A 13,175-nucleotide genomic window follows, 5' to 3' on the forward strand; every position below is an offset into this window, starting at 1 on the left:
GCCCCTTGGCCCCCTGTGTTTGAGAACACCATGCTTTTCTTTTGGTGAACCCCCCTGTATTTGTTTCCTCTTGCTGCTGTAACAAATTGCCACAGAGTCAGTGGTTTCACACAACACAAATGTATTCTCTTACGTTTCTGGAGGCCCTAAGTCCTAAAATGGGTCGGCAGGGTGTGTTCCTCCTGGAAACTCGAGAGAATGTTGTTTCCTTGCCTCTTCTAGCTTCCACAGGGTGCCTGTAGCTGCACCCTCCCCCTTCAGAACCAGCAGCCTGGGGCCTTCGAATCTTTCTCTGTGTCCTTGTGTATCTGTGGCCTCCTGCCTCCTTCTCATAAGGACCCTTGTGATTACATCGGGCTCATCAGGAGAATCTTCCCACCTCAAAATCCTTAAATTAATCATCTCTGAAAAATCTCTTTTGCCATATAAGGGAACATCTTCCAAGGTTCCAGGGATTGGGGCATAGATGTCTTTGGGGGCCTTTAGGCAGCCCCCACATTCCCATTCTCCACTGTCAGTTCACAGGGTCATGTTGAGACGGACTCCGCTCCCTGACACATGCCTGGCCACCCAACTTGCTCTACTCCTGACTACAGTGATGGTTTGCAGTGGGCAATTACAGCCAATGCTGCAATTTTTTCAAAAATTAGTGCAAAAAGGGGCGCCTGGGCGGCTCAGTCGGTTAGGTGTCCAACTTTGGCTCAGGTCATGATGTCCCAGTCCATGGGTTTGAGCCCCATGTCGGGCTCTGTGCTGACAACTCAGAGCTGGAACCTGCTTCAGATTCTGTGTCTCCCTCTCTCTCTGCCCCTCCCCCACTCGTGCTCTGTCTGTCTGTCTGTCTCTCTCTCTCTCTCAAAAATAAACATTAAAAAAATGTAAAAAAAAATTAATGCAAAAGAGGCACTCTTTTTATGGGGTTACTAAGTAGATAATATATAAACCTGGTGTTGAAAATGACCACTGAGGGAGGGCTGCCTGAGAATGAAGATACCACGAAGCAGCTAAGACTCCCCTTTCTAGCAATCCAGTGGGTTAACTTCCCTCCCAGTTGAAGTAATTAAATTCTGGGGAGTTCTTCTTTAAACCATGAAGGATTAAGTGACACAGGAATCACCCTCCCACCGTAAACAACGAGAACACTGAACAAAATACAGAAACAATTGTATTCAGACACTGAACAATGGAGAACATAGGACTATAATCCTGAAAGAGGGAAAATAAGAAGAGTCCGAAAATCACCCTTGCTTATGGCCCAGAAGCAGCTTGCAGTCCAGGGAGCAGGGAAGGGACCCCAAAACCCCAGTGGTCCATCTGAGTTGGAAATACAGAGATCCAAGGTCAGGGAGGCCAGGGCACCAGTAATTTGTGGGGGAAAGTACTGGAAAATAAGAAAGTTCAGAGAGAGAGAGACAGAACACCAGAAGAGAAACTTCACAGAAGAGAGAGGTCTTCTCCGGTCTGGCTCAGTATTGACCTATCTACACAGGCCAGAAGTGAAATCCACATAAATACCAGGAAGAGGCATCAGAAAGCAGCAGGCTGAACAATTCTCAGAGCTTGTATGGAGTTAGAAAGAGAACACACATTCCCACCAGCCAAAGCAGAAAGGTCTTGAAATACATACACATTAGACAGAGTCCCCAGAAGAATCATGTCTGAGTAATGGGGACAAATTAACTAGAGAATTAAGGTCACTCTGGACTCACCCTAATTACACTCAAAAAGAAGCCTCAGAAGGACCAAACTGATTTGAAAGTAATTTAAATGTATGTCAGAACAAAGCCAAATACTCTTCAAAGGAGTATAACTAAATCAAGCACTCAAAAAGATAAAATTCACAATGCCTATCAGCCAGTCAAAACTACTAGCCATGACCCATACATGACCCATAACTAGGAGAAAAATTAGCCCATAGAAACAAACTCAGAAATGACTGATGATGGAAATTTAGCAGCAAAGATTTAAAAATTTTTTTTATTTAAAAAAAATTTTTTTTTAACATTTATTTTTGACAGAGACAGAGTGTGAGCAGGGGAGGGGCAGAGAGAGAGGGAGACACCAAATCCGAAGCAGGCTCCAGTCTCTGAGCTGTCAGCACAGAGCACAACATGGGGCTCGAACTCACAGATCGTGAGATCATGACCCGAGCCAAAGTCAGATGCCCAACTGACTGAGCCATACTGGCGCCCCTAAATTTTTTTTAATGTTTATTTATTTTTCAGAGAGAGAGAGAGAGAGAGAGAGAACAAGGGAGACGCAGAGAAAGAGGGAGACACAGAATCTGAAGTAGGCTTTAGGCTCTGAGCTGTCAGCACAGAGCCCAACATGGGGCTCAAACCCATAAACCGTGAGATCATACCTGAGCTGAAGTCAGACGCTTAACTGACCCAGCCACCTAGGAAACCCTGGCAGCAAAGATTTTAAAACAGTTATTATAAATACTGTATGTTCAAGATATAAAGGAAAATATACAGAAAATTAAGACCAAAATGGGATATTTAAAAGATCCAGCAACATCTACCTACCTGTCCTGGGGTCCATTCTGTCTGCTGGCTGAGGGAAGCCACAGTGTCAATGGAGCTGAGATCCAGCTGCTCCAGCTCACTCTCATTAAGAGCCAGAGCAATGCGCCCCAGGGAGACAATATGGTACTCTTTCCAGTAAGAAGGCATGTCCCAAAACTTCAAGCCAAAAAAAAAAAAAAAAATCCAGATTAGACTGACCATTACCAATAGTATTTTAAACAGACACAGGGTAAATCTCTTTAATATATAAAATTCTCTTAAAAATCAACAAGAAAAATATGACTACACTTGTTTTTACTTAAATATATATATACAAAAGACATGAACAGAACAACTTTGTATCACAGGAATGGACTGGTCTGATTTCTTGGCCCTCGTCTTGAATTGGCCACATCTCGGGTCCCTGGCCAGTGGACTAAGGCTTTGTCTAAGATGACAAAGACAGCTCAGGGGAAGTGGGGGAGGGTGCTCTTATCTTCCCTGTTGTAGTTTGAGGGTTTGATGTTTTCTGGGTAAAGAGGCCATTTATCTTGTAAACACAAACATTTTTGCTTTCCCTAGTTTTCTGTTAATGGTGAAAGAACAGAAGCAAAGTTTTACTGATTTTCGAAAAAAAAAAGACGTGAATAAGAAATTCACAAAAGAAACATGGAAAAAAGTTCAGTCTTAGTCATAACTTTTTAAATTGTACATTAACAACAATCAAAGGATACCATGTTAGCTGATCATATTGACAAGGAATAAACAGAATGATCATTTATGGTGTTGAAGAGATATGGGATAAAGGATACCCTCATTTGTGGATGTTGAGAATATAATTGGTACGTACTTTTTGGAGAGGAATTTGGTCATATGTATCAATAGCTTTTCAAATATTTACACTCTTTGACCCCAAAATTCCACCTTAGGAATTTATCCTAAGTAAATAATGAGACAAGTATCCAAAGAAATATGTACAAATACGTACTTTGAGGCATTAAAAAAATATAAGCAACCTAAAAGTCTACCAATTTGCTAAATAAATAAGGACAGGAAAAAAAAGGACCAGCCATAAAACAAAATATTATATAGCTATTTAAAATGCTGATATAAATTTATATTTCTGATAAAGAAAAATATGCATTTATACTGTTGGGTGTGGACAGCAAGTTATTGAATAGTGAGTGAGCACGATATTATTTTTTGAAACATATATGTGTAAGTATACACGAAATACACGCATGAAATATATAAATATATTTTATACACATATACAGAAGTCTGGGGAGCTTCAGGTGAATATACCAAAATGTTAACAGTGCTTATCTCTAGGTAGAAGATTATGACCGATTTTCTTTTTTATTATTTTCCCACCTTTCTACAATAAACTTGGGTCATCTATATAAAAAAGAGTTATAAATATAATTTTAAGAAATTTAATGCCTTAACCCCACAAAGGTAACTAGATATTCCACAACTATCCTAATGGCTGAAATGAGCCACTCAAAGGGACCCTTTTATAAAGATGAAAAATGACTTCTAGTCTTCTTTTCACTTTTTTCTGCTATGTTTCCCGACAAAATCGCAACACCCTCTGAGAAAACCTGCTGTAAGCAGCAACTGAGGTCCTCCATGTGGAGAAAGAAAAGGCACAGTTCCTAGAAACCGTCTCAGTCAGAGGCACCAGAACATCCACAGAACTTTTTACTGAACATCCATTAGATGCCAAGACACATGTCTGTTCTCTGCCACAGCCCTAAGAGAGAGGAACTAGAAATTTGTCAGATGCGAAGAGCACGCCTACGGCACTGGGTTCATCCAGAGAAACTGCAACACAGTAACACCAAGTGAAAACCCCCTGGGGTGGGCTCTGCCCACAGAAATGCTGGGACCGTCCTTCTGGGGTTTTCTCTCTGTTGAAAGCTCCCACCCTGACGTGGGCTTTACCTGTACTGCCTTCTCCTTCAGGGTCATCAGCTGAGGTTGGTCGAAACCCCTGACAGCCCCCAGAAGTTCCACGTTCCTGATGAACGTGTGCTCCTCCATGCAGAGCAGGTCCTCGGGGGCCCAGCAGGCATTGGCTTCAGCCAGCGTGAAGATGTCACCAGAGGAAGGAGCCACGACTCCATGGCAACCTGAAGAATGGGGAGGAACAGAAGAAAGAGGGCTTCAGGCACGTTAGTCTGTTTCTTTATTGAAACGAGTAACCTTCTCCAGTTGGATTTATGCACGAGAGGCAGCTTAGCGTCGACGTTGAGAGCAGGGACACATGGAGCAGCCTAAATCCCACTTCTGGAACTTCTTGCTAATTACCTGGTAATGAAATTGCGGAAATGCCAACTTTTTGCACACCACATGCACACCGCAGGAGCTCTGCAACGTTTCACTGGGGCTCCAAATTGCCTGGAGGACAGTAGGAGCTAGTGGTGAACAGTTCCGGCTTCAGATTCAAATCCAAAACTATATAACCCCTGTCTGCCTCAGTTCCCTCGTCAATAAAATAAGGATAAAATTACCTCATGGAACTTCTGTGAAGGCTAAATGTATTATTACATCTGAGGCACTTAGAACAATGCCAGGTATACAGTAAGTGCTCAATACGTGTTAGCTATCTTTATTAGCTATGTACCCGCAGCCCCCCTGCATACATTTGAGTTTGCAACCCAGAGTTAAAGCTCCCAGAATTACGAGGAAGGAGCATTCAGTTCTCGGTGTAGGAAGGGAGGATGAATGATGTGCCGTCCATGAAAATCATCGGGGAGGCTATGGCCTTCCCACTGCCTCAGGGAGAGGAGAAATGGACCTGTTGCGTTTTCTTCGCAACAGGAGAAACCCGTCCATTTCAGTCTCGGAATAAGTTGAACCTCATCTGGTCAAATGAGCTCACAGCATCAACACGCAAACGAAATGTTTCTCCCAGATATGCCCAAGGAGAAAACCAAACGCTCCTTGTCTTTTTTTTTTTTTTTTTAAGGATACCATCTCTCTCTCTCTCTCTCTCTCTCTTTTTTTTTTAAGTTTATTCATTTACTTTGAGAAACACAGTGAGGTGGAGAGGGACGGAGCAAGAGAGAGAGAATCTGAAGCAGGCTCCACACTACCAGCAGCAAGTCCAATGAGGGGCTCAAAGCCATGAACTGTGAGACCATGACCCGAGCTGAAATCCAGAGTGGGACACCCAACCGACTGAGCCACCCAGAGCCACCAGGGCTCCTTATCTTGACAGCAATCCTGGCTTTCCCGTCTTAGCAGCTGTCTATCCCTGAGGCTCGCAGACTCACCAGCACCACCTAGGCCAGGGCATTCCCAAGCTCTGTGGCCATTCCCTTACCAATGGCAACTCACTGGACTCTGGTCAAGAGGGGAAATCAGACCAGATCAAGGGCACCACGTGTGGTCCTCAAGCATCTTTATCACAAAAGACACCTCCTTCCTAGACTCCCCCACTCCACCCCACTTTCCCAGGAAAACAGGATCCAGTGATAAAGAATTAGAGAGGAACAGAATGGTTAAATAGTGCAGCAGGGACTTGGTATTATCACTGCTGTGTTCCAGGCCCGGCACATAGTAGGTGTTTGGCAAATATTTGTTGAATGAATCAACACATACATATAAATTAACTAAAATGAAACCAAGTTGTAAGCCTGCTAATCCATTAATTACTATAAGCGCGGCAGTAACTAATACCCAGAACCACCAAAGAAAATCCCAATGGTGTGCTGGTAACAGAGGCTCCTCCCCAGCATGTGACATGTCTTACCTTCGCACACCCACATGCACAGAGTAGGAGCACTGCCGTCTGACAAGGGCACTGCTAGGTCGTGAGGGCAGGAGGAGCTAACGGAGATCACCACCGGCTCTGGTACGAATCCAAGAGCTGCCATTACTCACTCAGTGACTTTGGCCAAGTCTCTTAATCCCCTCTAAACCTCAGTTTCCCATGTCAAGAAAATGGGAGCAAGCACAGCACCCACATCATAGTACAGAGGTGAGGTGAGACAGGGCATGGGGAGAGGACCACCCGAGGTAAACCTACATCAGACTGTGACACTTCTTTGCTCGATTCCCCCATGACACCCCAACCCAAGGACAAAGACAAAGTCCTTAGGACTTCCTTTATACGGCCCCACGTGGCCTTGCCTCTCGTGTGCTCCAGCCACACTGGCCTCTCATTTTCCATCCCTTCTCGTTCCTGTTACACTTCTATTTGCCCGTAAGAGCCCAACACTACATGTCCACACAGTCCACGCCCACACTCCCGGAGTCTACTGAAAGGTCACCTTCTCAGTGAAACCCGCATCCACCGTTCTTTTTTCAAATTATTATTTAAAAAAAAATTTTTTTTAACGTTTATTTATTTTTGAGACAGAGAGAGACAGAGCATGAACAGGGGAGGGGCAGAGAGAGAGGGAGACACAGAATCTGAAATCTTTTTTCAAATTATAATCCCCCACCCCACACCCCCTGACCCCCTTCCTTCCCTTGCTTTATCTTCCTTCTTGGCACTCATCATCATACCATCTACTACGTCTTTTACTTACTGTGTGTGTGATTTATACTGTCTGGCACCTGCCCTCCCCCCCAGGTCCCTTGAAAGTAAGCTCTGCCAGGACAGGGATTTTTGTCTGTTTTGTTCACAGAGCCGGCGCTCAGTAATTATTTGTTGCAGGAAAGCAAGGGAGCACTGGCTGCCAATGATTATTATTACAATTATGATTGGGTCCGATTAACCTTGCCTCCTCCTGCCTGGCACAAGTCTGTGCTTCGTGGGTGCACAAAAGTCATAAAAGTATCTCACACTTACTGAGCACTTCCTACATGCCAGGCAATGTTGTGAACACATTTACAGGTTCAAATCCATTAACTCTCATAATAACCTAATAAGGTAGAGACTTTCATTGTCCCCATCTTACAGACGATGAACACTGAGGCACAGAGAGGTTAAAGGGCTTACCCAAAGGCACACAGCCAGTAAGCAGCAGATCCAAGGTTCACACTGGCCAGCCTGGCCCCAGCACTGCAATGCCCAGTCACTCAGCCATTTAGACCCTTTAAGTCAATCTTTTTGAAATGTGTGTTGCACGCATTCACCATTTAACCCACTGGCCTGGGGAAGGAGTGGAAGACGTGATTCCAAATCACTTTTCCAAAGGTGTAGTTCTTTGGTCTACGGCTTTTTGCCATGCCACTGCCTTGCAAACGTTTCAACCAGCCCCCTGGACGAGGAGGCCTCTTCGTGCCAGGGACTCAGCCCAAACATTGCCGCCATAGCTCCAGCTCAGACACCCCGGAAACACTCACCAGGGCTGGGGTCAGAGCTGAGGCTCTTCTCACTGCTGTTCCGGACAGATTCAAAGACAGCCCAGAGGAATTCTTTGGGGAGCAAAGTCCCGGCCATCTTGGAAGCTGCTTGTTGAAGGATATCAGGAAACTGTGTGGGGGGGAGAAGAGGAAGGAGGAGGAATGAATAATAATTAAAGCACATTAAACACAGACTTAAACTGTGATACTACTTACTCCCTCAGGGGTTGTTTTTCTTTTATAGCAGCTTCTTATATAAATTTATCTCCTAGCTCAACTAATTTGTTCTCTACGAAGAATCATATAAAATAATACTTAACCTCAATAGCATCCAATAAATGTTCAATAACACGAGTATATATTGTTTTTTACCTATCAGACTGCCAAAAATAAAATAAAGTGATATTACCTAAAAAAAAAAAAAAAAAAAAAAGCTATTACTTAATGCTGAACAAATGCAGTAAATACACACATTTATTTTTCTATGGGACTGTTAAATGGTGCATCATTACTGGAGCAACCTGATAATTTCTGTAAAAAATGTAGGTGAGCCTACCCCATTTTGATCTGGTACTGTTTTTAAATTTTTACTAAACTTTCTATTTATCATCAAAAAAGAGGAAAAGAGGGTTATGTCTGATTCTGGGTGGAAACCAGCAATGAAGCGGCTTCCAGAGGTACCCTGGAGAAGGTACCATTTCTAATCTAGAACCAATGCAATTTGTCAAGACTCAGGATCTTTGTCAAGACTCAGGTAGACGTGTTCATGAGCCCAGAGCATTCGTCAAACTCGCTCACACAGCTGTGCATCACTGTGTCCCACTCGGTCCAAAGAGAATGCACCTCAGGTTTCGAGAGTTCCTCTTTCTGTTCTAACCTTCAGAATTTGAGTCACATTCTAAGCCAGTAGTTCCATCTTGGCTGTAGGTGACAATCACCTGGGAAATCTACATATACTCAGGCCCCACTCCAGAGATTCTAAGACAACTGGCCTGGGGTGGAGGCCATGTATGTGTCCTTTTAGAATCTCTCCAGTGATTCTCATGGGCAGCTAAGGTCACATGCAACTCACAAGAGACATGGTTAACTGTTAAACAGCAACATGCACAGTAGAGTGAATGGTATTTTCCATTTTGCGTTTTTTAAAGGAAGAACACATATAAGCAGGAGGAGGGTTTTTATGGAAGGATGCAGAAGAATCTAGGAAAAGCAATCGTCTTTGGGGAGGCAGGCTGGGGAGTGGGAGGGAGACGTCCTGTCATCTTGTAGCTTCTGGTACAGTTGAAATTTCTTAACAGGAGTATGTACTACTTGTTTTATTAAACATTTCTGTCATTAAAAAAAAGGTAGAGAGAATAATACAACACAATACCCATGTACCCACAACCTAGCTTAAAAATTAAACATCACAAATATAATTGATGGGTCCTTGCCTCACTCTTTGGTCTCCTTCCTTCCAGAGAAGGAACGAACCATCACCCTGAATTGAGCACTAACCATCCTCATGCACTCCTAAACTTGTCTTACATGTAGAACTGTTTTGCATGTACTTAAAATTAATGTAACTATTTCCACAGTGGGAAAAAAAAACCCACCATTAAAGCATTTTCACAGTGAAAACAAAATTTAACTAGTATCTGCTAATTTACTTAGTATCCTACTATACATATTCTTTTGCAACTTGCCTTTTTTTAACCCTACCTTACACTGTGTTTTTGAGATGTAACCATCTGGAGACAAAACTTTTTCCATTTCAAAAGTTGATCTTTAGAAAATAAGTATATAATATGTAAGTATATCGCATATAAGTATATCATATATATGTATATGTCTGTGTGTGTGTGTGTGTGTATAATATATATATGTATGTATATATCTGCTGCTTATGACTCTATGTTTGGACACACCAGAAGATGATTTTACCATGCATGGACACTGGAATGTGTGCTGTGCATATGTGTGAACCTGGGTGATAGGCCACGTTCAGGTCCTTCTGAGCACAGGTGACAATGTACATCTTGCAGGTGCGTGTACAGGGATGAGAGCACGTGGACGTGCCTTGCAGTCCATCTGAGTCTTGTCCAGGAAACATTCACTCCCTCCCCACCCTCCACTTGTGCATGAAGGAGACTACTTCCTATCCCCGCCCTGAGGTTGGGCTCAGTCATGTGACTTGCTTTGACCAATGGAAAGTGACAGTGTGCCATTTCCCTGTGTAGGCTTTAGAAAAACTGCACTTCGGTGCTCCCTTTTCTGGAGTTTCAGACCTTCGTGGTGAGAAGAACGAGCCCCAGGGAGCCTGGGCCCCAGAAGCAGAACTGTCCTGGTGACCCACAGACCAGTCAGCAAGAAATTAATGCTTATTGCTGTATGCCAGTGAGATTGTGTGGCTTCATTATGTAGCAAAAGATGAGGCATTTATGCTTATCTGGCATGACTCTTAGTCTAGACCGTCTAATTTTGGAGACTTGCTCCAAGCAAAGCGTGTGCCCAAAGGCAATGCCCCATGAGGTTCTGGTTCTGGATTAAATGTGTTTGTGCACGTGATTATACACACTGGACAGAAGTGTGCATGTGCCTATGGCACTGGAAGGTGTAAGCCCTTGAACAGGCATGCATGTGGGAAGCTCATGGATAGCAGAGTGGTAGCTAACAGCTCCCATCTGTGCACATCTGTCTGAAGGGCCATGTGAAAAGCCCAGAGTTGGATTCGCTGTTGCCTCACTCCCTTTCCCCAAACCTCAGACATCCTGGAGTGGAGCTGGAAACATCTGAGCCCTGTGAAGCAGGGAGGATAGGTTCCAGAAAGCAAAGGGGCAGTAAACCCCACAGAAGTACCTTTGTGGCAATAGAGCTTAATTCATCTCCTGAGAAAAGTACTAGAAAGGGTCCCAAGTCCTTCGTAGTCTCAGCTGTCCAGTTCCCGGGGAGTCTACGAAGAGATGATAAGAAGTGAACTGAAAAACCATGCTGTTGTCCCTGGCTCGCAGCATCCTTTTCTTTTTTTTTTTTTAATTTTTAAAAAATGTGTTTTAATGTCTATTATTTTTGAGACAGAGACACAGAGCGTGAGTGGGGGAGGGGCAGAGACAGAGGGAGACACAGACTCTGAAGCAGGCTCCAGGCTCTGAGCTGTCAGCACAGAGCCCGACGTGGGGCTCAAACCCACAAACTGTGAGATCATAACCTGAGCTGAAGTCAGACGCTCAACCAACTGAGGCACCCAGGTGCCCCTCCCAGCAATCTTTTCTTGCAGGAACAGATTTCATACGTGGACAAGTCCCACTTCCCCGACCAAGAAAACAGGCACGTGATGCAGGATATCACATGCAGGACACCGAGCCACCCTTGGGGATTTTGTTGGAACTAGACTCTCTTTCTTCTGGTATCCCCAGCAGTAAAGAGGACATTGGAAGCGGTTCCTGTTACCAAGTGCAGAAAATAAAGGCCACACCAAGGAACACAGAGCTGAGGGATGGGAGGAGCATATTCCCGACAACATCGCTTGAGCCTCTGGATCCAGTCATGTGTGAAGTATACCCCTGCAGTTTTTAGTTACATTCTATTTCTGAACTCAGTAAATTCCCTTTTGTTAGCCTGAATTGAATTGTTGGGTTTCTGTCATTTATATCACAACCTTTCCTTCCTCCCCTTCTTCTTCCACTACTGTCCCCGTCCTACAGGTGTAGAAATTAAAGTGCATGGGGTGCCTGGGTGGCTCAGTCGGTTAAGCGTCCGACTCTTGACTTCAGCTCAAGTCATGATCTCACGGTTCGTGAGTTTGAGCCCCCGCATCAGGCTCTGAGCTGACAGCACAGAGCCTGCTTGGGATTCTGTCTCCTTCTCTCTCTGCCCCTCCCCTGCTTGCTCTTTATCTCTCTCTCAAAATAAATAAAAATAAACTTTTTAAAAAAATGTTAAAAGAAAGGAAATTAAAGTGCAAAAAGATTAAGTAGGTTTTCCCAGGTCACACACACAATAAATGATACAAACAAAATTTTAACCCAAGGAGTCGGCCTTCTGAGTCCATGATCTTAAACTGTATATAAAAGGGCAGTGCCTGGGACATGGTAATTGCTCCACAAACATTTGCTGTTTAACCGCTGACTGATGGTTAGGCCCTACTCAAATATCTGCCCTAACTTCAGAAGACTCTACATGAGAGACAACAGTTCTGTGTTCCCCCAGAGAGCTCCCCCACTGAGCTGACAGTAGTTCAATTAGTTGCATTATTACTATTGCCATTGTTATTTCACAAGAACAATAATGCCACCTCTCTGCAATTGTAAAGTGCCATCGTTCCAAAAACTTTACATAAGCCAAGATGTGTTGGTGACAACCACATGAGTGGCCACTGTTACTGTCATTTTACAGGGCATCTGAGGCCAAAAAAAGGTCACATTTCTAGAATAAATGTAAGCCAGACCCTTCTAGAATAAACATAAGCATCTAACCTTGCCCTAAACTAGAGACTCTCTCTGGGTTTTTCGGGGTATTTTTAAATTTTTTTAATGGTACTTATTTGAGAGAGAGAGAGAGAGAGAGAGAGAGAGACAGAGTGTGAGCTGGGGAGGGGCAGAGAGAGAGGGAGACACAGAACCCGAAGCAGGCTCCAGGCTCTGAGCTGTCAGCACAGAGCCCGACGTGGGGCTCGAACCCACGAGCCGTGAGATCATGACCTGAGCTGAAGTCAGAGGCTTAACCGACTGAGCCACCCAAGGGCCCCAAGACTGTCTCTGTTTTAAGGGCAGGAGCACCAGGGCTCGGTGCCCCAGAGCCTGCACCCCACCCCAAAGCAAGCCCCAGCCCCTCCTCACCCCTGCTGTTCCAGGAGCCTGAGCCTCACTGCAGCCTTCTGCTCCGGGCTGAGGTGCGGGCAGTCTTGGAGTCTATGCAGGGCTGTGGCCCAGGCCCGGGGGGAGACCCCGTGGTGGATGGTGGCTGCCGGCAAGTGGCAGAGCAGGTCTCCCACGATGTCTACCATGAACTCGTCGGCAATGGAGTTGTTCTGAAACCGACAAGTGGAGCTGATGGGAAGATCCAGCAGGGTTCAAGACCGTGACCCCTCAACAACCCATCCCGATCCCAAACCTTGTCAAGGTTCCAGGATCTGAATCACCCGCCCCACCATGGACTAGTAATGACAGCACAGGGTCTGATTTTACCCCAGGGATGCAGGCTTCGGGAGCTAGAAGGCCCCACCAAGGGGCCGGTGAGGGCAGAAGACTCGGCACATGGTGGACACTCCATAAATGAGGGCTGATGTCGTCACTGGTGCCACTGCTGGGAGGTTACCCCAGAGTTCAACAACCATTCTAATACTACAACAATAATAAAAACAGCATCTCAAACTGTGGATGGGACTAG

At 44.7% G+C, this 13,175-nt stretch overlaps 1 protein-coding gene across 3 annotated transcripts in view; it reads right to left on the reverse strand.

The window, feature by feature from the left end:
* OTOA (otoancorin) overlaps window positions 1-13,175 on the reverse strand; it is a 74,891-nt gene that overhangs the window by 14,122 nt on the left and 47,594 nt on the right. For all 3 annotated transcript variants that reach the window (XM_086692780.1, XM_086692782.1, XM_086692781.1), the window contains 5 exons: window positions 12,626-12,816; window positions 10,647-10,740; window positions 7,809-7,938; window positions 4,455-4,642; window positions 2,529-2,684 (listed from right to left, as the gene is read on the reverse strand). In XM_086692780.1, the coding sequence (XP_086548906.1) occupies window positions 2,529-2,684; window positions 4,455-4,642; window positions 7,809-7,938; window positions 10,647-10,740; window positions 12,626-12,816 (759 nt within the window). The remainder of the gene's footprint in view (window positions 1-2,528; window positions 2,685-4,454; window positions 4,643-7,808; window positions 7,939-10,646; window positions 10,741-12,625; window positions 12,817-13,175) is intronic.

The sequence above is a fragment of the Puma concolor genome, chromosome E3 (assembly GCF_028749965.1).
Source record: "Puma concolor isolate L17-30 chromosome E3, mPumCon1.1.hap2, whole genome shotgun sequence".
Classification (NCBI taxonomy): domain Eukaryota; kingdom Metazoa; phylum Chordata; class Mammalia; order Carnivora; family Felidae; genus Puma; species Puma concolor.